This window comes from Osmerus eperlanus, chromosome 11 (genome assembly GCF_963692335.1).
Source record: "Osmerus eperlanus chromosome 11, fOsmEpe2.1, whole genome shotgun sequence".
NCBI lineage: Eukaryota > Metazoa > Chordata > Actinopteri > Osmeriformes > Osmeridae > Osmerus > Osmerus eperlanus.
Window position 1 is genome coordinate 6,270,647 of NC_085028.1, and position 25,908 is coordinate 6,296,554.

General features: G+C 49.1%; 1 protein-coding gene across 1 annotated transcript in view; it reads right to left on the minus strand.

The window, feature by feature from the left end:
- The window catches only part of zgc:172282 (leucine-rich repeat and fibronectin type III domain-containing protein 1-like protein), a 50,604-nt gene that overhangs the window by 16,835 nt on the left and 7,861 nt on the right, over positions 1 to 25,908 (minus strand). Inside the window, exons 2-3 of the mRNA XM_062473630.1 lie at positions 10,434 to 10,655; positions 2,072 to 3,465 (exon numbers count right to left, since the gene is read on the minus strand). Of these exons, the coding sequence (XP_062329614.1) occupies positions 2,072 to 3,441 (1,370 nt within the window). The 5' untranslated portion in view covers positions 3,442 to 3,465; positions 10,434 to 10,655. The remainder of the gene's footprint in view (positions 1 to 2,071; positions 3,466 to 10,433; positions 10,656 to 25,908) is intronic.

The window sequence follows — 25,908 nt, forward strand, 5'->3', positions numbered from 1 at the left end:
AGGAGCGGAGCGTTACATAACATCTGCTCCGTTCCAATCAGTAGTCGCATGCCAGTATCCCGGGGTAACGACCTGGCACGACAAGTCTTCATTAAGACAACCCACTTCCTGTGCGATCCACACTGATTGGTTGTTAATCATTTTGGGGGGCTGGCATGCAGGAGCGTTTGAGGCGGCTGTTGGTCCGATTCTATTTCATGGCTCGACTCTCCATGGCTCGCAAAGCGCGAGATTGCTGACTAATTACAGCTGGGGGCTGTTGTTAGTACGCATCTTATACACCAGCACTAATACATCCTCCCACTAAACTGTCTGGTTCTTTCTGCGCCATGTCTTGCCAGGCGCTGTCTAATGCTGGTCCTATATATAAATCTCCTGCTAGGCCCATCTGCTCCTGATTGGTCCTCACTACTTCCTGGTCCAGGTTTTGCTCCGTTCTGACCTTGTGGTCCAGGTCCGGATCCTCTTTAATAGTCATATTATAGTCGTTCAGAAGTCCTGCCTAACAGTGTGTGGTTCTATCCACTGTGGTCCTTGTCATCTATTGTTCTAGTCTTGCTCAGTCCTGGGTGGTTAGTACCTTCTTGTTGATTATCTCCCCAGGAGTCACAGAGGCAGGAACCTCCAACCACTCATGTCTGGAGACTGGAAGCCTGTGATTCATCCTCAGACAAGCAAGCAAGGTAAGCTGTTAAGAAGAACACAGAGGGTCCTTTATCTGGCAGTGTGTGTGGGTGATGGTGCTAGGAGGCTTTGTGTGAGTGTGCTCATAGCCTTGGCGCAATGCATTCTCAAACCTTAGGTAGTGGGTGTACACAAGAAAATGTACGCAATATGCAAGTGTAAAGGTTTACGTAACAATGTTGTACACAAGCAAGTGTGCAATACACAATGAGCCTGTGTAAATGTTTATGTAACAGTCTGTGTGTGTGTGTGTGTGTGTGAATCTGCCAGTGTTTTTGCATGTGTGAGTTTGCTGCAGTGTGTGTCTGTTCTCTGTGTGAGCTTTCTCTCAGCCCGGTCCAATTACACAAACAGGACAATTAGTCGATAGCGAAAGTGGCTGAGGATCCGTGTAGGAGTGATTATCAGCAGATAGATTCATCTGGTCTGAACATCTCTCCTGCCGAGTGCCAGCTCATTACTGCTGCGCCGTGTCTGCTCTGGACCTGCTGGGCCACCGTACTGCCTGTCTGTTTACTTCCCTCTCTGAAACCCGGGAAGAGCTGAAGGCCTTGTCCGTGACCAGAATCCCACATCGCTGTTCAACACCCGGAGAAACAGACAGGGAATCAGTTTCCTGGAGACCGAAATGAAAATCAGTATACCAGTAAATCTCTCTGTGGGCTTCTGTGGACACCCCCTCCAGCATGAATGGAACACGGCGCAACCATTTGGGCATGCGCACTTCCTGAATGTGAGTTTGCCACAATCTGTTGCTATGGTGACTGCTACCATTGGTCAGATCTGACAGCTTAACCAACCAATTGGACAGCACCCCAGGCAGATCCAAATAACCACTGTAGAGCATTTTAAGAGGTTGAATTGATTACACTGATGTAAATGTTCTTCTGCTAAATGACTAAATGTTCTTGTTCGGGTGGAAATTGCAGTTAGGGAGTTTTTGTTTCATTGGTGGCAGAAATTAAGTTGTTACGTTCTAGGACAAATTCTGCTGTAAGGCTCTGCTCTGAAAGACTAAAATATAAAAATACTGTATATACAACAACCCAAGATTTGATTGGATTTGATAACCCCATAGAGAAGAGGAACATAATAGCTGGCATTTGTTTTTAATCTCCACCAAGCTTACACCAACACATTGGACTAATGTGTTAGTTTATGAGTGTTTATGATTAATTGCAACTGAAGCGTCTAATTTTAACTAATGCATTAAACTGTTAAGTAACCGTTTCCTTGAAGAAGCTCACAGTATCTCCTGCCTAATTCATCCCTTCTGACAGGACCCTTTTCTTTCCCCACAGATGAAAACTGACAGGCATTCAGCTAGCCAAACATAAACAGATGTATATTAGGCAGCCAACCAGACACATAAACAGACATTGCTCACCTGTAGACCAGAGCATCGTCCACAGAGCTGTTGTACTGGACTTGGTACATGCGAACACCTGGAACCGCCTTTTGGCTAGGCCAGCGGATCAGGGCCGAGGTCCCTGTCAGTTCCACCAGAACCACCCTTTGTTCCTGTCCCCTGGTCTCATTGCCCCCCCCTCCCCCGGCTGTCGCCTTGGGGGTGAGGATGGGGGGAGGCTCTCGAACGCGGCTGGTACTGTTCGCCAGGTGGGGCAGCGGGCTGACCACCAGCTCCACAGTTCCGGTAGATTCCCCCGCCGCGTTGGAGGCGATGCAGGTGAAAGTACCCGAGTCCTTCACGGAGGTGATGTTGATCTCCAGGCTGCCGTTGCTGAAGGTGAGGAACCTGGAGGAGTTGGAGATGAGGCGTCCGTCCGGGGAGATCCAGTGGACCTCCGGTTCGGGGTCGCCGTTGGCCTTGCACCTCAGGCTGGTGGGTTGGCCCTCCATGGAGAGCATGCGAGGCGACTTCCGTGTCATGACCGGGGGGTCACAGATGAATTCCTCTTCAGAGATGGTCCAGAAGTACTTGGCAGAGAGATCCGGCGGCGAGGCGCAGGTCTCCAGATCGTCCTCGCGGGTCAGCCTTCGAAGCCACAGAAGCTCACAGTTACAGTGGAGTGGGTTCCCCCCGAAGCTCATCACCAGTGAGGTGAGAGGGAAACCTTTGGACTTGGCGTAGACGGGGATCCTGAGGAACAGAGGGTCTGGAGGGATCTTTTTCAGCTTGTTGGAGGTCATGTCCAGACGAGCAAGCTTGTGCAGGTTGGTGAAGACGCCCTGAGGAACGTTCTCGATCAGGTTGTGGTCCATGTTGAGGGTGTTGACGTTGGTTAGGCGTCCAATGGTTTCCCAGGGGATTTCCGCCAGGTTGTTGTAGGACAGGTCCAGGTCCTCCAGGGTGGACACAAAGTCGTCGAAGGCGTGTGGCGATACGCTGTGCAGCTGGTTGTTGCTCAGGATCAGGTGACGCAGGTTGGTCAGGCCTCGGAAGTGGTCGTCCCTGACGACGGTGAGGCGGTTGCTGTCCAGGTGCAGCGCGCGGAGCCTCTTGAGGTCCTCGAAGGCGTAGGGCAGGATCTGGCTGATGGTGTTGCGCGACAGCGTCAGGTGCAGCAGGCTGGTCATGTTGGCGAAGTCGCGCTTCCTCACGGCCGTGATGAAGTTCTCCGTCAGGCGCAGCTCCACCGTCCGCCGGTCGATCGCCGTGGGGACGAACAGCAGGCCCGTCTTGGCGCAAAGGATGGCGAGCGAGGGCGACAGGTTCTGGCACATGCAGCGCTTGGGGCAGAGCTGCCCCCTGGTGGTCACGACCAGCATCAGCAGGGAGAAGATCAGCCGTTCCATCCTCCTGCGGCTCGCTGGGGAAAACTGAAACACAGATGGGGAAGAGCTACGGTCAGACCACATAGATATGTGCTGTGGGCATATGTTCACTGCTCCAGGACACTGGAGCCGACGCAAGCAAGATCATGGTTGGACCGGATAAGATGTGTGAGGTGGATAAGGAGCAGTTGGAGAACTGGTACCCTCATGAGACAGGTGCGGACAACTGGTCAAGTTAATGAAGTCTCGAGGAGGTATAGATGCCTCAACTAGATATGCCTGGGAAAATTGCGACTCAAAGGAGAAAGGAACAGAGAGATTTATGCAGATAATGATTTTTATAAATCTGAAGGAAGAAAAATACTATGGCTGGATCTCAGAAATTGGATCACAATGTAACTATGGTCAGTATATAGAGAAAAAAGACAGACAGGTGCAGACCATTCACCTTATCCTGATATTCCCTCCAGTACAAAACCAATCAGACAGCGAAGCCCTATGACTATGACTCGTGAAGGACAGGCCAATCACACCGTGATGTACAGTATATCAGTGTTGATCGAAAGCATCTAATCCCAGAGTGACATCGATACTGTGAGATTACCTTGTTCATAGGATTATCTTCCTCATTTCTGAAAGACACAAGAGAATCTTCTAATTGCATTTAAACATTATTTCCTTCCTCTGCATGTTTCTAAATTCATAGAAATATTCATGTATCAACGACTTGATTGACTCCCCAGGAGTAGACTCAGTCCAGCCAATGAGCAGATCATGGGAAGAAACAAGTGTGCAGAACTTGGAGAACCATTTTCCTCCCATACCACTGTGGGCTAAACATACCATCTGTTAGCTCCCTGTCTAGCCATTCGTCCCAGCAGGAACACCATCTAAATCTCTCTGGAAATCAACATTTAAAATATCCCCCAACATGGTACACATGAAATATTAACTTCAAATAATAACACTTAGTCAGATCATCAACACTGTGTTAATGTGGAACATACTGTAGTAACATTTCATTATTTAGGAAAGCACACACATCCATTTAACACCTCGATGAACTTGCATAGCACTTAACAGCTAATAATGTACACCAACAACAAGGTGGCTGGCTATTTTCTTTTCTGCTCCACTTTTCTGCTACTCCCAACAAAATCTTATTAAATATATAATGGTGGTAACACTGTTCTCATAGCACTATAAATTAAACACAGTAGTCAAGATAACATTACACGTCCTATAAGTGGTCTCCCTCTCTCTCTCTCAAGATGTTATGAAGCCAATTGCTCTATCTCCAGTTATTAAGCTGACACCTCATACAGTACCGAGGCAGGAACAGCTAGATAACATAGTAGTATGATCTCATGGTCTACTGGCTACTGGAGGCCATAACGCAGCCCACTGATTTGTTTAAGAGGAAGCCAATAAAACCAGGAAGTGGAAAGGGTGCCAATATAAGCAGGAAGTGGGTACTGTAGTAAATGGGTGATGCTTCCATTGTGCTGCATTTTATGACCACTGTGGTGTGAAAGATTGATATAGCCCGTGAAGATCAGACAGTTCACAGTATATCACAGTAGATTGTATTACATTGTAATACTGCAGTGTTGGATTGTTTCACCTCTGCACCTGTGACCTGTGACGAGTTAAAGAAACAAGGAGGTGAGACAGGTTAGTGTCAAGTAGGTAAAAGGAGGCGATAGGGGAGATAAGGAGAACAGAGCAGTGGGCTGAAGGTTGCAAAGACAGAGTTCAGAGGAACAATGAGGAAAAAAAGTTAAATGAGATGAAGAGTGCAGCTATAACCCGCTGCACTCTTCAGCTATTGTTGAATTAATAAGGATGTCAGCAGCTTTGAACATGATAAGAGTAGACTTATACACAGCAATGCTGCAACTCAACACAGTCCAACAAATCCTCTTATTTACTTCATTACGAGTAGCACTTTGTGGTGGAGGTAGCCCTCAATCTCTTTTTTTCTCTCTCTCCTTCCCTGCCTCACTCTGCCCATGTACATTATATCAGCTACATTCTGAATCCTGTGGTTAAGTTACAGATCAAAATATTCACTGGTAGCTACTGTGTGCCTGTTAGCATGTTTGCTAATTTTCCTTTGTTCACCTATTAGCATTTTCGCTTATCGACTGTTGTATGCTTATTAGCATGTTAGATAATCTTCTGTGGCACAATTGTTAGAAGGCTAGCTAATATTCTGTGGTACGGTTGTTAACACGTCAGCTAATCTACTGTTGTCCACCTTCTAGCCTGAGAACTAATCATCTGTGGTAGCCCTATGCCTGTTTGTCTGCTTTCCACAGATAGCAGGCCACTAGCTAGATATGCAATTCTTAAGACAGGGCCCTCTCCATGGTACAGATCCCCCAAGAGAAGCGTCAATACCAGTGAGCCAGGGTTCAACTCCCCAGGGTCACCACAGAGACAAGGGACTGTCCCCGCCACTGATCTTATTTACGGGACCAGCTCCATAACCTCGCCACAAGTCCCAGGATCCTTCACTCCCCTCAATGGAGATAGATTAGGCTCTCTGCTGTGGAGTGGAACGGCTGGCTGCCTCCCGAGATGTGTGTGTGAGAGAGAGAGTTTGTGTGTGCGCACTGCTCTCTGAGGACCGAGTAGAGCAAGAATAGAGAAAATGTGGAGAAAATAACTTGCCGTTGCCCCCGACACTCAGGCCGAGCTTACAACATCTTATCTCTCCCTTTTCCTCCTTTTCTCTGATCCCTACTTTTACCCTCGCCCCCCCTGGATCTCTCCCTCTCCTCTTTCTAAACCCTTCCCTTCGTCATGTGATACTCCATTCCGCTCCTATGGCCTCTGCCTCTCAGATGGGTTATATTGAAGGCTAATGAATAATTAAACATGACATGAAGAGCAGTAAAACTGTCCTTCCAGACTCCTGTGTACATGATACATTACAGAACCCTTCCCAGCTAAAACCATGATACTCAAAGTCATGCTTTACCATACATCAGTGCCAGGATACAGGCAGTATTGTGAAATAAGAAGCAAGGTCAAGGCTAAAGAGTGAAGATTAGTACTGCATGTTTAGTTGCCCTGGGGCTTAGATGACTAGACAAGGACCACGACCAGATCATTCCTGCAGAAGGTTGCCCGGAACCTTAGAAGGCTAAAGCTCCGACACTGGCTGTCGACTAATCATGGCCTGATTACAGTCCCATGGCAGAGTGGATTTTGACAAATCAAAACCATTGTTTTTCTGCTGAAAAGATGAAAATCAGGCTGTCGTGAATCGCAATAGTCCAATTGTTGTGACGCACCATCTATATCCGTCCTAATTACTCCATGTTGCTATGATAACTGTGTTTGTGCGCGGTATTAATCAGGTCTGTGAAGCCGTCGTCCATCAAGCTCTGGGAGCTGGTACCTGCGAGGCCCCCTGACACCTCAGACAGAGATATCTGCATGTTTGTTTAATGAGCTCCTAATATCTCAGCTCAAACTGTCAATTTTTCGTAGCCTCACAAGCTAGATCCGATGGCAGGGCTCCAGAAAGACTGGAGACTTATGTAGCCGGTCTACCAAGGACCCATGGGAAACGTGATGGGCTACCCATCAAAGATCTTGACTCTAAACTACTGGATCAATAACAATAACCATATAACCAGTTGTTGTGCAACTGCAGATTACAGTTTGAGCTTCAGCTGATTTTAAAGGGCCTTTCAAAATAAAAGCATTTTCTGTCCGTACACAGGGGCAGCTCAGGATGATCTTCAGTTCTCGCAGATACACAATCAGGGGTATAAGCACTAGAGAGAAAATACCATAAATATCTCCTGGCAGCTTCTGGCCTGGCAGGGTTGGCCAGAGCAGAGCCAGTCCATTAGACCAGGAGGCTGCATCCAGCACCCTCTTCCCATTACCCTCCTCCCCTCCTCAGAGGGAGGGAGCCAGGGATGAACGAAGGAGCGGAGGGGGGCTGGGGGAGAGAACCAAAGTGCTTCAAAAGAGGAGAGCATTTATCAAGACGCCCGAGCACGCCTCGCCGCGATTGGTCAGGGGCAGCCTTTGGAGCGAACTCCGAGGGTCTTGTCACATAGCAACGGCAAATGAACAGACAGACAGAGAGGTCTGAAGGGGAGGGGGGGGTGCTTGGATTGGGTTTCAAAGCCTGTAAATTGTACATGTGGAGACGGTGTTGATGGTGCCAAGGGTGAAAAGGTGGATGGGAGTCAGAGTGACACTGCCACAGAGAGCGATGCTAATCAAAACACAGCTTTTGTCAGCTACAGAGATGGACCGTCGCACTACTGAACTACAGATCAGGCTGAGACACATACAGGTCTTTATTAAACCACACAGAAACTCACTGCCCCACACTAACCCACACTCAACTACACTAAACCACACTAACTACACTTATCGAACACTCCCACACACTAAAACACACTAAACTAAGCTAGAGACGTAAACCCACACCAAATTGCGGTGTGGACCAAACCCTACTTACGCACTAGCCCAGACTAACCTATGCTAATCCACACTCAACCACACTCAATCACTAGCCCAAACTAGCCCAAATGAAATCTAACCAGTATTCAATCATATGAAAGCAATCTATATCTCTGAGGATTTGCTGTAGTTCTTGCGAACTACAGTTCTTGCTGTAGTTCATCCTCTATCTGGCACTCACCATGAGGTATTTATTATACAGGAGAATATGATGGTAGTCTGTTCCTGTCTTTGTAAATGATTAATGTTCCCGATACCCTCTGTAAACCACTGCCAAAGTAGCGGAATGTGTATATATAAACACAAACACAGTATATATATATAGTATATGTATTCAGTATATTCTTCCTTGAAAACAAGGGTCTACCTTGAACTTTCAAAGCAACGTATACTAACCATCATTATTCCACTTCCTGTGATCCCAAACATTCGTCAGTGTGTTCCAGCTGTCCAGTAGACACAGCTCTGGATCTAATCTCATTAACGACTCTGGTAGATATGAGGAAACAGGGCCGCAAGGAGGACAGCGTGGCCCCTGCAGAGGGAGACCTCAATTTGAAGCAAGTCTCTCCCCACAGCCCACTAAATGGATGTTAAATCAAAGCCAGAGTCTAAATGCTCCGTGGCTGTGGTCTGAATGTGGTGACTCTTGCTGGTGGCTGTGTCTTTGAACGTCGTTTCCACCAAGAGGGGGGTGGACGGGAGGGAAAAGACTTGTGTGTGTGTGTGTGTGTGTGTGTGTGTGGGGGGGGGGGTGGTGAGAGTCAGAATGCTTGGTTGGCAGTCAGCAGAAAGGGTTTAGGGGCGGAGGGAAGGCAGGAGGTAGAGGTAGGAACGAAGGCAGGAGGGCATGGAGATGGAAGGAGGGAGGGATGGAGGAAGAGAGAAGCTACTTGATAGTCAACAGAGCCCACTGGGCTCCATTCATGATCGCAGCATGCAGCTGTCTCCGTGGGCCCCTCTCTTTGAAGAGCCCTCGCAACTAGCTTGATAATCTGCTGCTTAGAGAAAAGTAACCCAATAGAAATATACTTACGCAAAACTATTATTCTGCTTCGAGCTCACACTAGCCGTTCCGGCTGTGTATATTAGACTAACTAAACATTTCTGTTTTTTAAGAGCACCAACTCCATTTGAATTGAGGCTACTACACAAGACAGAAGGCAAAATGAATCTTCTGGCGAACCATAACAATTCCTTATACAGTTTCTAGAACACCAACGACATTCCCTATGCAGTTTCTAGAACACCAAATCATTTGCATACACAGTTTGAGGACATGTGCAGAAGAAGAAACAGAATGTTTACAGAAGTAAAGAGGCAGCATAGAGAACAGTCTTTGTTGCATTGGTTTGGCATTGAATGTGTCATTTCAAAATGAGCTTCTCACAACAGGCTCTTGCGTAACTATCCGTCTGTCTGTCAACACGGAACCCACTTGAATACAGCGCCGTGGAGGAATCACAACGCCGTTCAAATTATTCGTTTTTTATCGCGCCTTTTCCCCTGCTCACACTGCACCTCCTAGTTCCTCCGAGAATGCTTATCTCTGCCGACAGGTGTGGAGGAAAAGTCCCAGCCAGGCCAAATGGCTTTGAGGTACAGTCAGAAGTCGGAGAATGAGGTCTCTTTGTTTTTGTCACAGAGTCCCCCTCTGATCTTTTGTGTGTGTGTGTGTGTGTGCCTGAGAATGTGTGTGTGTGTGTGTGCCTGAGAATGTGTGTGTGTGTGTGTGCCTGAGAATGTGTGTGCGTGTGTAGTACAGAGACTGTACTGTATGTCAGTGAATGAAACAGTGATGAGAGATGAGACAGAGTCCTGGTAGGACAGGAAGGCAGTGCTACAGTATGTGACTGATCTGTCAATTATTTGACAATTCATTGCATCAACAACATCTTGGAAAAATACTCTGAAAATGTACTGATCTCCAGTTCCCTGGAACGAGAAATTACTCTTCTCTCTCTCTCTCTCTTTCGATCTCTCTCTTTTTTAATCTCTTTCTCTTTTTTTTATCTGTCAAATGTTCTCTCTCTCCTTCTCCTCTCTTTATCTCACTTGGTCTTTTTCCTTTCCCTCCTTCTCTCTCAGTGAACGTTGTCAAGACGAGCACGACTGGCTGTCTTCCAGTGTTGAGGAATGACCTGTCTGTCTGTCTGTCGATGCCCCGAGAGACCTCCTGGTATTTCTACCACAACACAACCCTCTCCAATACCACTAATGATGGATAAATGGAGGGAAGGCAGACGCGCAAACTGGTTCCTGTTCTAAGAGTAGTAAATGTCAAATCCTCCGCTGTCACAGGGGTGACCGGTAGAGGTTCAAATGCAGGAGACGGATACCACAAGACCAATAGGACACACTGCTGGTCTTACACTTGCAAGGCATGCTAATCTCTGATAAGAACTCCTTATGGTATCACTGGAACAAAACCAGACATGTATATACCGAATCTATGCATGCAGGCTTTAGTTTGATGGGATCATAGGGTCTGGTCGGTCGTAGTTGCGTAGGGTACATACCTCTATCAGGTGTGTCTTGGCTGGTGGAAGAGCTTCATGAAGATAGTGGTAGAGTGGAGGCGCTGGAGAAGAGAGTCATTGAGGAGGGGAAACAGCAGCTGACAGGTGTGTTCTGGGGCATGAAGAGGTGGGCAGGGGGGCAGAGAGCCCCAGGGGCATCAGGGAGACAGATTTGGACACCAATCAGGAGTCAGAATCCAGGTGTGTGGTGGGAGGAAGGACCTGGGGAAGGACAGAGGAAACAGGAAATGGTCACAGGGAATACATGATAAAAAAAAGGGCCGTTGATTCACTTAAAAATAGGCTACAGGGTTGGAGAGTGGTGGTGAAGAGAGGATCAGCAGAGAGGAGGAGCAGAGAGGCGGGGCGGGGAAAAGGAGCGGAAAGTAGAGGAGGTGGAGAGCGGAGGTGAAGAGAGGAGGTGAAAAGAGGAGGAGAAGAGACTGGAGAAGACACGGAGGAGCAGAGAAGAGGAGCAGAGAAGAGGAGCAGAGAAGAGGAGCAGAGAAGAGGAGCAGAGAAGAGGAGCAGAGGACGAGGAAATTAAGTGAAAGGAGAGGAAGTGAAATGAGTGGAGATAGTTCAGGCATGGGACTCGGGCAACGCGCGTCATCCGCTCACTTTTACACCTGTGTTGGCAGCACAAGCCCGAGGGACCAGGACACGATAAGGCGGCATTAAAAAGCTGTGCGGATACGCACACGCTCACCCCCGGTTGCTGTATGATCCGTGCTGCTGCCGCCCTCCACCATCCCCTTCTCCCCCATGCTGTCTGTATGTTCTATCTTTCAGGGGGATTATATCTCCATTGCTCCCTGCCTCATATGTCATGTATGTATGTGGAGGAGGCAGGGGCGTGCTTCACTTAGATCATCCACGCTGCCAAAGTCAAACCTAGTTCCATGTCATGGTTATCAATACATGCTCAAATCTAATACGTGAGTGTTTTGACTGAACTGTAAATGGCCAGAGCCTTCCGCCTCAGACAGGCTGCCTTTGAACTCCTGTACTTGCTGCTGAAAACATGCTTTGGAGAAGCACATTAGCATGGCTGAGGTGGGAAAAACACCAAACATGTGCATAATAATGAAGCACTGTCACGGCCTTCCCAATAAAGAAACAAACACTGGCACAGACACACATAAACACACACACACACACAGGCACACACACACTTAAACTTCACGTAAACAAAAACAAACGGCCAGCGGTTATCTCAGGGGTTGTTTGAATAGCTGACCTGTTGTTGTTTATAGCTTTAAACAGCTCATCAAGATTAAAAAATAAAGCCTGTTATTTTCACAGGCATTTGGACCAACTTTCTAAATATATTTTCTGTTCTTTCTCTTCCTCTCTCACCCTCTTCCCCTCCCCTCATCTTCTCTCCCCTGCCTCTCCTCCTCCCCCTACCCTACCATCCTCCGCCCACCCACCCTCCTCTCTCCTTCCCCTCCTTCCCCCACCCTCGCCTTTCCCTCTCCTCCTCCCCCGCCCCTGTTAGCCTCTTCTTAGTGATATGAGCAGCAATTACTGTCGGAAGCAATTTTCCTTGTAAACATCTGCATGTCAGTCTTTCTACATCAGCTGTTTTTACAGGCTGTTTCAGGGCTGGGCTACCCATCTACCGAACGGCTGTTGCAGGTTTATAAACATGCATTGGCCGGAAATAAAAAGCAGAGTTGATATTTTACCAGTCACATTTCTGACAGCGAATGTTTACATTTAAGTACACATTTAATGTAGCAGGCACCTTCATCCATCCAGATGGGGATTAAACCCTAAATCTCTTGATCTGCAGTCAAGCCTCGAACACTGAGCAACACCTATATGAATATATATACCGAATGAATATGTAATATACTGTGTATATACAGGCACATTTGCAGGGGTCCTTTTGTAAACAAAAAATCCAAACTTGACATTCCAATTACTGCAATGTTACGTGTGGCACTATTCAGCTTCGGGAGGTCGGAGGTCAGTCTCTCGTCGCCCTGACAGCAGTCATGGACGCCGCAGAAAGTGAAAACACCCAGAAATAAGATCCCTCTGCCTTGGGTAATTATTTCTGGCTCTCCTCTCATCCGGACGTGATCCTGCAGAGCTTCAGTTTCTGGTGTTGGGTTTCAGACGGAGGCTGAGGTGAGGCGCTGTGTCTAGCTGCTGATGGCTACACAGAACACTGCAGTACTGTAGATCTGGGTCAAACTCACAGTATGGTACACACCTGTCTGTCTGTCTCTCCCTTTCAATCCCTATTTTTTTCTCCATCTCTCTCTCTCTCTCTCTCTCTCTCTCTCTCTCTCGCTCTCTCTCTCTCTCTCTCTCTCTCTCTCTCTCTCTCTCTCTCTCTCTCTCTCTCTCTCTATGAACATATATGTATATTGTGTATAATGTATATTGTATGAATATGCATATATCCCTCTGCCTCTCTCCCTCTATCTCTCTCACAGTCTGCCACAATGCCAATCCCCTCACCGTCTCATCCTTCCTCTCTCTCCACCCCTTTCCTCTCATCCCTCCTGTTTCCTCCCCCACTACCACCTACTCCTCCCTCCCCCCAGCAGTGTTTCAGTGGGGAAGAAGAATCCTCTGTTCTGTGATTCACTCCTGGCTGCTACATGGATGTGTGCTCTGTATCCATGCCCCTGGCTTTCTCCATGGGCCATGTGACCAGACCCGGTGTGTGTGTGTGTGTGTGTGTGGTTAATGGCAGTTCAAAAACAACAGGGTCAATGTATCATGGAACCTGAATGGCTTCTGGGCTGATGATCCCCCACTGCTACACACCTGTATGTCTGTCTCTCCCTCTCAATCCCTCTTTCTTTCTCCATCTCTCTCTCTCTCTCTCTCTCTCTCTCTCTCTCTCTCTCTCTCTCTCTCTCTCTCTCTCTCTCTCTCTCTCTCTCTCTCTCTCTCTCTCTCTCTCTCTCTCTCTCTCTCTCTCTCACACACACACACACACACACTGAGCTGAGACCTCTAGTCTCCACAGTCCTTCCATCAGATATTGATATAGCATGGTGGGAGCCTTGCTTATTTATAAACACTGTGCGTGTGTGTTTGTGTGCTTGTTTGTTTGGGAGCAAGTGTGTTTGTATTCGCTTGAGTCTGCATATGTGTGTGTGTGTTACATGTTACGTGTGTCACTTGTGTGTGTCTCTGTGTGTGTGTGTGTGTGTGTGTGTTTGTGTGTGAGGCTGTCTGTCCTTCCGCCCAGGCAAGGTGGTCTGAGCGAGGGGGAGTTAACATGCACACACTGACGCTCAGAGGACACAGTTGCCCCTGCCAGTAGATTGCAGATTACAGATTACGACTTCTATACAGGCGAGTTACAGTAGAATTACACTGGACTGTCAATCTCGTTTTCTAGTTTAAGACTAGCCCTAGATTACTCTAAAACAGATGACTTTGCATTGTGCTTGGTAAATACAGGCCTTTCCTTGTACAGCATATTTTGTGGAAGTGAAAAGCTAATGGACACGGACATGGGACCAGCTTTGGCAAAATCAAAATATTCCAGTCGATGCCAAGATTAAAAAAATATGGCCTTTAAGTGCATTTGTGCTTACATAGTCTGTTAGTTTCATTATGTCGAATTTTCCTGAAAATAATAGATTAGAACGTATTGTGTGATAACTTGTATGATTGTTCCGATACTTTGTTTTTTTAAGGAGCGACAGTTAGCGACCAGCCAAGGTTAGTGCAGGCTGGTTCATGGGTCTGTGTCTGACATTAGGCAGTGGTTGGTGTTGATGAGGTGGGAAAGATCCCAGATGCCTGGGCCTGCTCGTTGGAGCGTATCCCTCCGCTGCTAGGCTGTGCTGAGGCAGGATGTAGAGCCTGATATGTTCAAAGCTCAACACTAATGCTCTGGTGCAAACAGCAAACAGTCTGTCTGTCTGCTTGCATGTCAGTCTGTCTACTCTCAGTGTTGGTTTGTCTCTCAGCAGAGCTGATTGTCTGAGACAGGCTCCTCCAGCTGCAAAAGATTTGGCAACAAATCCTGCTGACCTTTTAGCGGGCTAAGGACAGAGGCTCAACACATTCACCCATTTATCCTGTCTGCTTTCCTCCCCCTCCTCTCTCCACCTCTCCCTCCCTTGTTCTCTCTCTCTCCACCTCTCCCTCCTCTCCTTTCTCCCCCCTCCCTCCCTCATTCGATCTCTACTTCTCAGAGTGTGAAGACTGTTTCTACAGATGGGAAAGAATGACACTCTTGTTTCACCTTTAAAAACACAAACCTCCATCTGATCCTTAATCCAGTTATTCTCCCCAAATCTTTCAATTTCATCTCTCTGTCATGTTATCCACCCCATCTCTGAGGTCAAACCTTCTCTCTCAGTTTGACCTTAGGATGTCCTCCACCACACCCTCCCCTCCTCCTTGCATCCTCCCTCTCTTTTTCTCTCCATCCCTCTCTCCTTCCATATCATACCTCATGCCTCCCTACCTCTCTTCCTCGCTCTCTTTCTCTCTCCATCCTTCCCTCTGTCCCTCTTTCTCTCTCCTCGACACACTTGCTATCGCCCTACCTGTCTCCCTCCCTCCCTCTCTCCATCATTCTCCCTATCCCTCCCTCTATATGTCTTTCTTTCTCTCCATCCCCTCTCCTCCCCTCTCTCCCTCACTCCCTCCCTACATCTCTCCCTCCCTCTTTCTCTCCTTGTTACTCCTTCTCTCCTACCCTGATTCCCCCAATCAGCCTTGCCTGAGGCTGAAAATCCATCTTTAATTTATTCATGATGCATTTATATTTTTATTTTAGAGGAAACTCTCCCATGGTCTGGTCCAGTAATGAAGCAGGCCTCCTCTCCCCATGTGCCCAGCTCAGAGCCCCGTCACTTCAGCTAACGAGAGCTCAGACAGCTCGTGAGACACGAGCCGCCTTGAGGACCCCAATCATTATAGACGGGCAACGAGCGCGGACGCCCTAATGGTGATCCCTGGTGGAGCGTGGAACAGCCTCGTCACCTCTTCACACTCTCTCCACACACACAGACGTATCGCGTGCAACGCACACACTTACTCCCCACTCCCCACACACAGACATGTACTGTACATCACACACACACACACACACGCATCCTGGCCAGACTGGGCTTCCTCGCCCAGTTGGTTTCTCACACAAACTCTGGCAGAGAAGCATATTATGTTCCTCCTCTTAGCTCTCTGACACTAAACTAATAATGTGTTGAACTATCTTTCTGTTTGTCTCTCCCACACTGGCTCCCTCTCTCCACTCCACTTCGCTCTCTCCTTTTTCTCTGGGGTGAGAGAGACATAAATTAGATAAAAAGAAGAGTACAGTAGGAGAAGAGAGAGGAGGAGAGAAAAGAGGGAATAAATGAAAGTAGCGATGTGGAGGAAGTATACAAGGAAAATGGAAATGGTTGAACCCCCACCCCAGACACACACACACCACAGCTGCTATAGAGGGCAGAACCCCCTGATGATTTCTCATTAAAAGTCTTCATTCAAGTTATTGATTTGTCGTTTGGCAGAACCCTGAGATAAACGCTGTCTCTCTCAGACTTGTTGTGATCAGCACCAGAGGGAGACGTTTTACTGCAACGTGATCAATAACCACACACACACACACTCACACACGGTCACGTTCACACACACTTTTAGGGGTATTAATATTTCACGAAGCTATTCATACATTAATGTTAACTTGACAAGTACTTGTAATACACTACTGTACTTTTGTTTTCGAGCTACTGTCAGTGAAGCCATCTTGGATGTGTCTGCCATGTTACTATTAGTAGCATCTGTTATATCAGTGGCTGTCCTCATCCACAGAAACACTTCAGCTGGGAGAGCAGAGGAGAGGAGGACAGGACAGGAGGAGAGGAGGAGGAGAAGAGGGGAGGAGATGAGCGGAGAAGAGGAGAGGAGGAGGGTGGGGAGGGGATTTGTCGAGCGGAGCAGGAGAGCGGAGGGGAGAGCAAGGGAGGGGAGAGATTAGAAGAGGAGAGCAGAGTTGAAGAGAGGAGAGCATTCTGACTCGGATCCAACTGGCATCTTCACTCCTAATGCCCTGCTTACTGTAACATTCTCCTGAAACACTCTAATCTGGTCTCTAATCTTGCCTCTAATCTAATCCCAACCTCTAGTACTTCATCTGGAGCCTCCAGCCTCACCAGCCTCCACCGGCCTACCTGTCATAGAGGTCGATAGTTAATTATTTGAGATCTGTCCGCCCTCCCAGGTCTCTGCCATCTGTGGGAATACCGATCAATATAGTTTCCAATAGCTATATTGATGAGCCACAACTCTTGACCAATGTCCTAGTGCATAATTTGGATTATGCCAATCCCTGACATTACCATGCATGGGATTCCGTTTCTCTATCGGCAAGGCAATCAATAATTCAGTACAAATTAGGATATCAGAGAGGTTTGGGGGAGTTTTGGAGTTTAGAATAAATGCTTTTGGAATGCATTTGCTTTATCTTGAGCAATACGAGAGTGAGAGAGAGAGAGAGAGAGAGAGAGAGAGAGAGAGAGAGAGAGAGAGAGAGAGAGAGAGAGAGAGAGAGAGAGAGAGAGAGAGAGAAAGAGAGAGAGAGAGAGAGCTGTTATCAAAGCGGCTGGCTTCACATGTGATCTGAGAATCATTAGTCAGACAGCGGGCCGACCAAAGCCCCCCACTGAGGCTGTGTGTGTGTGTGTTTATGTGTGTCTGCATGTGTGTGTGTGTGCGTGTGTGTGCATGTGTGTGTGTGTGTGTCTGTGTCCCACTGCAATGCAGTACACATCCTCACCCAAGCTCCTCTGCTTCACCTCGCACATGCATGGTTCCCTCCTCACACACTACCACCTCATCCCGCCCTGCACCCCCCCCTTTACTCACCCCTCCCCTTCCCACACTCCTCCTAACCTACTCACCTCCACCTCCCCTCCCCCAGCAACCTCCTCACACACACGCACACACACACACTCATAGACACTCAAACACATCTCCACCATCTCTCTCACTCTGCCTCTCTCACCGTCCTTCTCTCTCTCTCTCACCACTGCTCTCTCTCATCCCCCCTCTCACCACCGCTCTCTCTCATCCCCCTCTCTCACCACCGCTCTCTCTCATCCCCCCTCTCTCACCACTGCTCTCTCTCATCCCCCTCTCTCACCACCGCTCTCTCTCATTCCCCTCTCTCACCACCGCTCTCTCTCATCCCCCTCTCTCACCACCGCTCTCTCTCATCCCCCTCTCTCACCACCGCTCTCTCTCATCCCCCTCTCTCTCTCATCCCCCTCTCTCACCACCGCTCTCTCTCATCCCCCTCTCTCACCACCGCTCTCTCTCATCCCCCTCTCTCACCACCGCTCTCTCTCATCCCCCTCTCTCACCACCGCTCTCTCTCATCCCCCTATCTCACCACCGCTCTCTCTCATCCCCCTCTCTCACCACTGCTCTACAACAACAGCAGCAGCAAGAGTTACAGGAGCAGTTAGAGCCACATCTCTGTTCTGGCCTAGCTCATCTCCATCACTTATTAATGCAGGCCACCCTCCCTTCCCTTTGTGTCTGACTTGGAAAGGGTGTGTGTGTTTGGGAGGGAGGGTTGTGTGTCTGTGTGTGGTTTGTGTGGGTGCAATGGGATGGGCGGGTGTGTGTGGGGGATGTTAGCGTTTGTTGGGCATGTCTGGGTGGGTTGGGTGTGTGAGGGGTTTGTGTGTGTGTGTGTGTGTGTGTGTGTGGGGGGGGGGGGGGGGTTAGGGTGTGTGGGTTGGATACACACAGCCTACATAGATTTAATGAGGTCACCTAAACCTTATCTTTAACTCTCTCTCTCTCTATATATATATATATTATCTTTATCTCTCTCTCTCTTTCTGTCTCTCTCTTTCCTTTCGTTTAGCATGGTCTAATAACTCCACGCAGACTGACAAGAGATCATCATACACCCCACTGTACAACCGTTAAACATTCCACAGTGTGAGCACACACACACATACACACACTTCCGAATGCACTCACACACAGAGCTCATGGCTCTGTCACTGGGCCCATGCATGGCGAGCATTCCAATCAGAGTTCAGTGTGGCGATGCAGAGTAGCATGCAGAGACTGTCTCCAGAGCTCTGCCAAGGACTTACGGTACAGCAGGAGTACACTACTCCCCTGTGTGTTTGCGTTTGTGTGTGTGTGAGTGTGTTTGCATGCATTTTGAATCGTGTGTGTGTGTTCATGCATAAACATGCTGGTTTATGGACCGTTTATGGTTGATGGGGTGTGTGCAACTATGCGTATTTGATGCATGTCTCCTTGTGTGTGGTTAGTGCATGTGTGTTTTCTATATGTTTTGTGTGTGGTTGAGTCGATGTACACACCTGTGTGTGTTTATGCGTGTGTGTGTAAGGCATGTCAGTTCATGTCTGTGTGTGTATGTGTGTGTGTGTGTGTGTGTATGTGTGTGTGTGTGTGTGTGTGTATGTGTGTGTGTGTGTGTGTGTGTGTGTGTGTATGTGTGTGTGTGTGTGCCGAGGAAGGGTGCTGTTATGTCCTAACTCTCTGTAAAATCATGACTGACAGCCTCCCTCTCGGCCCAGTGAAGAGAGCCTATTGTGGAGCAGCTATTAGCGAAAGGTTAACAACATGCTATTCTGACTAGCTGTCAGAAGAGAGGGAGGCAGAGGATGAAGGGGGGGGGGGGTGAGGGAGGCACAAGCCTGGATGAAAAGAGAGGATGACAGTGGAAGAGAAGAAGTACAAAAAGAGGCAGAAGGCACAATGACCCGGAGACTCAACATCGGTCGGGCCCAATCAATTTAACAATGGCCAAGCAATCCACTTCAGCCATTCATTGTGCTCTCTGGCACTTCTATTCTCTTATTTTCCTATTCTACTCTCCTTTCTTATCTATTTTACTCTAATCTACTCCCTTCTTCATTCACAATTAGACGGGGGAACTGCTGCAGTTCACTTCGGTCACTTACTGTGGCCCCCTGGGATGTGTAGTCCTGTAGTTTGATTATTGCACACCTCATCTGCCCCCTGGGAAATGTAGTTCGGTAGTTAGGTTTTGTGCCCGCCTCGTCTGCCCCCTGGGAAATGTAGTTCTATAGTTTGATTATTGCACATCTCATCTGTATATCACTTCTAACATCCATTATCTTTCTCTCTTTTTCCATGTCCCTCCCTCCATCCCTCACTCTCCGTCTCCCCTGTCTGACTCTCACTCTGCCCTCTCATGTGTCCCTAGAAAGGTGGTGGTGGTGGAGGAGGAGATGGGAGGGGTGGGAGAGACACAATCATGCTGTGAGAGAGAAAAGACAGGAGCAGGGCAGGGTGGGAGAGAGGACAAGCCGGCAGTGGAGGGGAGGAGAGGGGTGAGAGGAGGAGGACGGGAGAGGGGGAGAGAGGAGGGGTGAGAGGAGGAGGACGGGAGAGGGGGAGAGAGGAGGGGTGAGAGGAGGAGGACGGGAGCAGAGGAGAGAGGAGGGGTGAGAGGAGGAGGACGGGAGCAGAGGAGAGAGGTGGGGTGAGAGGAGGAGGACGGGAGCAGAGGAGAAAGGAGGGGTGAGAGGAGGAGGACGGGAGCAGAGGAGAGAGGAGGGGTGAGAGGAGGAGGACGGGAGCAGAGGAGAGAGGAGGGGTGAGAGGAGGAGGACGGGAGCAGAGGAGAGAGGAGGGGTGAGAGGAGGAGGACGGGAGCAGAGGAGAGAGGAGGGGTGAGAGGAGGAGGACGGGAGCAGAGGAGAGAGGTGGGGTGAGAGGAGGAGGACGGGAGCAGAGGAGAGAGGAGGGGTGAGAGGAGGAGGACGGGAGCAGAGGAGAGAGGAGGGGTGAGAGGAGGAGGACGGGAGCAGAGGAGAGAGGAGGGGTGAGAGGAGGAGGACGGGAGCAGAGGAGAGAGGAGGGGTGAGAGGAGGAGGACGGGAGCAGAGGAGAGAGGTGGGGTGAGAGGAGGAGGACGGAGCAGAGGAGAGAGGTGGGGTGAGAGGAGGAGGACGGGAGCAGAGGAGAGAGGTGGAGGAGCAGATCGCTTGTCTACATGGACCCCCTCCCAGGGAGTGTCTCGTCAGCGGCTGTCACCGGAACGGAAGGCGCTTGTTCCCCAGAGAGTGACACCACGGGGGGCGGGGGGGGGGGGGGGGTTGTGTTGAGGCTCCTCCCTCTGATCCTGCATCCGCTTGAACATAGGCCCTGTCATCACGCACACGCACACTCCCTCTCTCTCTCTTCCCTGCCCATACAACGCGCCGTGCTTTGATCAGCACGAGGATGTCACACGTACACACACACACACCGAATCCAACCACAGGGACCCTTTGAAAGTGCAGTGTGCCAATGACAGTGAACATTGTACTGATGTGACTGAGAGAAACAACTTTGCTAACTTTGGGAGCGAGAGAGAGAGGCTGAAGATGGAAAGGAGGCAGGGCGGGAGGGAGAGAGAGAGAGAGAGAGATCAGGGCGAGTGAGAGTCAGAGTCAGAGACAAAGAGAGAGAGATCAGCGAGAGAGCGAGAGACAGCCAGACAGACAGAGAAAGACTAGAAGATAAAGAGAGAGGAAGATAGAGAGAGAGAGATGTCAGGGTGGGTCTGCCCCATGGAGAGGTGTGCATGCAGGCTCCCCGGTGGTGCTGTGCCTGTCTGGGTGTCTTCAGTGTGTCTCAGCCCCGTCAGCCCAAGACAGAGGCTCTTCCTACAGCACTCCACCCCACAATGAAGCACCCACACACACACACACACTGGAGCAAAGAAACACACACACTGCACTTAGACACCACAACAGGACACCAACTGGCATGGCTGGCATTGCAGAGACACTCCTAGGCTCTGCACACTGCAAACACTGAACAACACAAGGATACACACACACTCGGTCCGATACGTAATAGGGATTCACAGTTTTATTTTATCCGCTTAGTGCAGCAGGAAGTCTAGGATCATTTCGGCAGGCTGTCACGAAAACATTCTGTATTTACCAGACACAACTCAGATACCAGGCACAATGTAAATAATTCACATTTCAGATACCAGACACAGTCAACAATAATGAAAGTCTGCTTAATTAAAGGACGTTTTAGCCAACGGAGCCAAAGCCAGAGCAGATGCAGCAGAGGTGGTTCAATAACTACCTGTTCCAGCCAAGCAGTCTGTGACCTCGATGTCCAATCGAATCGTCGCCAGGCCTTTAGCTCAGTGTGCTAACCAGCGACCAAGCTGTTCAAGATGGGAAGTAAGTGGTACGAGTTCAGGCAGGTCTTAGTCCATGTCCTGGAAGAGGAGGGTGGTGCGCGCTGCAGCACTTCCTCAGTAATCCTGGTGAACAAGCCTACGTGGGAGACCGACAGGCGGCCTCAAATCTGGGTTAGAGTCCATCTGTCAGACGTGAGTGGTCAGCAGCGTTTGGTCGCGCTCCGGCGCTAAACCGCTCAGACACGGGCCGTTATGCCGCCCGGTGTCACCGCGGAGCAAGGGCTTCCACGGGAGACGATCACTTCCTGCCTGCACAGACGGTCGTTATCGAACTGAGAAAATCAGCAGGTTCAGACACACACACATACATGGCCACCAACATAGATTTGAGCATCTCAACCCACTCGGTAGATTCAAGAAATAGTTTCAGCGTTTAAGTATTTAGACCCTTCAGACAAGACCATTTGGTTGGGTGGTTCTGCTCGAGAAAACTCCCAGAATTCCCTGGGATGCAGGCCAAAGTTACCTGTCTTCTGGGTGTTTGTGGTCCACAGCTCATTCATGTAATGCCAGGATCGGATTTGAGCTGGGAAACACTTCTTTCTTTCATTTGAAAACGTCTGAAACGTGGACGAAAATAACCCCTTGCAACATTATAAATCTGGAAAACACTAGATCTAACAAATATTTGCATTTCTTCATACATTTTCACAGATCTCCATAAATTAGTCATAATCATCCCGGCAGACCTGGGAACTGCAGTAGCTAATTATCACCTTAGTAGGTTTGTCTCGCTAACCCCCACTCTCTTACACTCACTCCAGCTCTCTCTCTTTCTGCCTCTCTCTCTTTCTCTCTTTCTCTCTCTCATGCCCTCTCTCCATATCTCTCTCCTCCTCACTTAGTCTGGCTCTCTCTAGCTCTGTCTCATTACATCAAACAGATACAGTTATGCATTTCTACAGAGTCAACAGCCCACAATAATACAGTCACCTTCTCGCTCACCCCCCTGTTCACCTCCTCATTCAACTTCTCCCTCGCCTACTGGTTCACCTCTTTCCTCACCCTCTCCTCCCTTTTCTTTCACCTCCTCTTTCATCTGTTCTTTCACCTCCTCCCCCACCTACCTTCGCTCTCGCCTGGGCATTCACCTAACTCTCACCCTAAATCTGTCTTCTCCACTCCTAGCTACTGTAGCTACCCAACCTTCCACTAGCATGACTCATTGACTCAAATTAACATTTACCTCAGTGATGGTGTGGGTCAAACATTCACATCATGTCCACACATATTTGTTTTCTATTCTCTCCCTTTCTCTCTTCTCAGGCTTCAGATCCCCTTCAAAAGCCTACAGTGACCTACAACCCCTAGCTGACCTCTGCAGTAGTCTCTCTGGAGGGTTTCCTGAAAGACTGTCACCCAGTATATAAACGCTTGTTGTCCCCACCAGGAGCCAATGGCAAATATGCCACACTCCACTCATTGCTCAGGTGAAACTGGTCACGTGGTCTCAATGGACGGTCACAACCACATGGTTAACATGTTGTACTCAACCACACACACACATTTCACATGTGTAGGCCACATGTTACACCAGAGGTACTTTACAGCAGGTTTGTGTCCATCAACGCTAACACGCTACAAGCAGGAAGTTATTAGGACCCTTATCAAGCCACAACCACATAACCCACGCTCCACTTAAAAATATTTTGTACCCGAGTAAACATGATATGGATCAGGGCCAGGGTCCTGAGCCATCTTTCCCTTGCCGACGCACCCCTCCACCCCTCCCCTGCTTATCTTAAAGCAGAGGAGCTTATAAATAAAGCAGGCCTTCCTATTAAATATGGAGGAGGTCCTCGATTAACACCCAGAGGTACACAGGACCTTTCACAGACCTGCTGGGTGGAGGGGGGTGGGAGGTGGAAGGGGGGAACAAGGCGAAAGGGGGGGGGAAACAGGATGAAGACTGTGTAACTTACGTACAGGCCTCACTCATGTGTTCTGATGGAGTATGTAAATCCGGCGCTGTGCCCAACCATGAAGCACACGGCGCCTAACCCCTCCTGCTGAGGCGACAACGCCACCATCTGCACTCAGACGCTCACTGTGACAGCTCTACCTCAGCCAATCAAACGTCAGATCGCCCCCCCCCCCTTTGGCAAACTGTTATGCTAATGAGTTTGTTTATGGTCGTGGTATCTATCACCAGATCTGTCCCTCATTCACGCTGCCTAGCAACCGCGTAGCCGCATGCCCCGGTACCATGGTGATGAGCGGCTTTGTGTCGCCACCAAACTTCGCACCTTCCTTCACACCAGGAGGTGCGCGTTACGATTGGCTGGCAGATGGCTCGTCTAACTGGCTGGACACAATCTGTCTGGCCGTATCAGAGAAGCAGATTTACACACAGCCTTGAAATATCTCAGCAACATGGACACTCCCCACACTAGACTGACTTCCTCTCAATCTCTCCTTCCCTTCGTCGCTATTCAATTGCAACAAGGCCAGCCTTGCCAGACTAGTCATGGATGACCTGGCTTTGTGTTCAAGAGCTCCGGACACGGGGCCCCCCTCCGGAAACCCCCCCCCCCCCACATTATCACTGTTTCTATTTCCCCCTCACTCTCTCTGTCACTTGTACTACCCACCCTCTCCCTACCTTTGTCTCTAGCCTTTTCTCTATAACCCTCCATCTCCTTCTCCTCTTCTCCCTCTCTCTTCTCTCTCTCTCTCTCTCTCTCTCTCTCTCTCTCTCTCTCTCTCTCTCTCTCTCTCTCTCTCTCACACACACACACACACAGCTATCACACACCCAAACCTGGTTACACATACACACACACACCTGATCACATACACAAACACACACAGATTGCTAGCATACTCACTCTGAGTACCTCCCACTTCTAGTGATCTTGTCATAGTAGAATCTGTATCAACTCAACCAGCACAGATCTCCGGTCATATTATACACACACACACACAACCACACAGACATACACACACGCTCCCACTCACACATACACTCACACAAGAGCCAAAAGCCGCAGATGTCACTAGGGTCAGATAAGGGACTCTGGGTCATGGTGACGTAACCGGACGTGGTGAGGATTGATCCGCTGTGGAATGTTCTGGCAAACTCACCAAAGGGCTGATTGGTCCTGAGATCAGAAACTGGCATCACAGGCCCTCCCCCTCACATCTCAGCATCATCATCTCAACATCAAACCCTGGCCATCGTGGGAGGAGAGCTTGTGTAACAATGTTGTGGTGCAACAGAAAAGCCTGTACACCCAAGCCATAGCATCGGAGCATCTGTGTGTATGTGTTTGTGTGTAGAATCTGGATGTGTGTGTGTGAAAGTCAGCGAGTGCTTGTGTGTTTGTGTGTGTGGGTGTAGTTTATTTGTGTGTGTCTAGAATATTTGTGTGTAGAATCTTTGTGTGTGTGTGTGTAGCATAACATATGGCAAACACAAGGGCACAGACTTGGATGTCTTCTTAACAAGGACTTCTCAGCTTCCAACATCATGTTGTATGTCAATCAAAGGCTACATTAGATATGTTAGCAGCTGTTTAGACAGAGAGAGGAAGGGGGTAGTGGGGAGGGCCTGTGTGTGTGCGTGTGTGTGTGTGTGTAGGGGGGAGTCAGGGTTCATCCCGACACGGGCACGCTGCTGGCACAGTGAGAGCCGTGCACGCTTGTGGTGCTCACAAACCGAGGCCTACAGGCCTGATGCCTAATCTAGCATTAAATCATCTGATCTGTGTAAACTGACAGGATATGATGGAGGAGCAGCTGGTGTCTCCCTCCCTCCATTCCGTCGTTATCTTTCTGTATCTCTCTCTCTCCCTGTCCCTTAATATCTCATAAGCTCCATCTCTCTCTCACTCACTACATCTCTCGCCCCCTTCCCTTGCCCTCCCTACTTGTCTCTCCTTCTTTTTCAATCTAAACCTCATTCTCTCCCTCCTCTCTCCACCCCTCCTCTCAAACCACTTCTGTCCCTCTCTCGCCACCCCTCTTTTCACCTCCCTCCTTCTCCCCCTCTCTCTAAAACCCTGTCTTTCTCTAAAAGCCCTTACGTCCCTCTAACCCCTCTCGTCCCTCTCCTCTCCCTTTTCTCCGTAACTCCCTCTCTGCTCTCTCTCTCTCTCTCTCTCTCTATCAGCATCTGCTCCTCTCATCAGTAGATCTTTGCTATTTCAGTCGTTGTTGTTCCTCAGTCCCCGTGTCTTTATTTAGAGGAGACAATCTGTCTCCGAGGTCCCCTGAGGGCCAGGGGAAGACAGGAGATGCAATATTGGGTCTTAATCCTCCCGC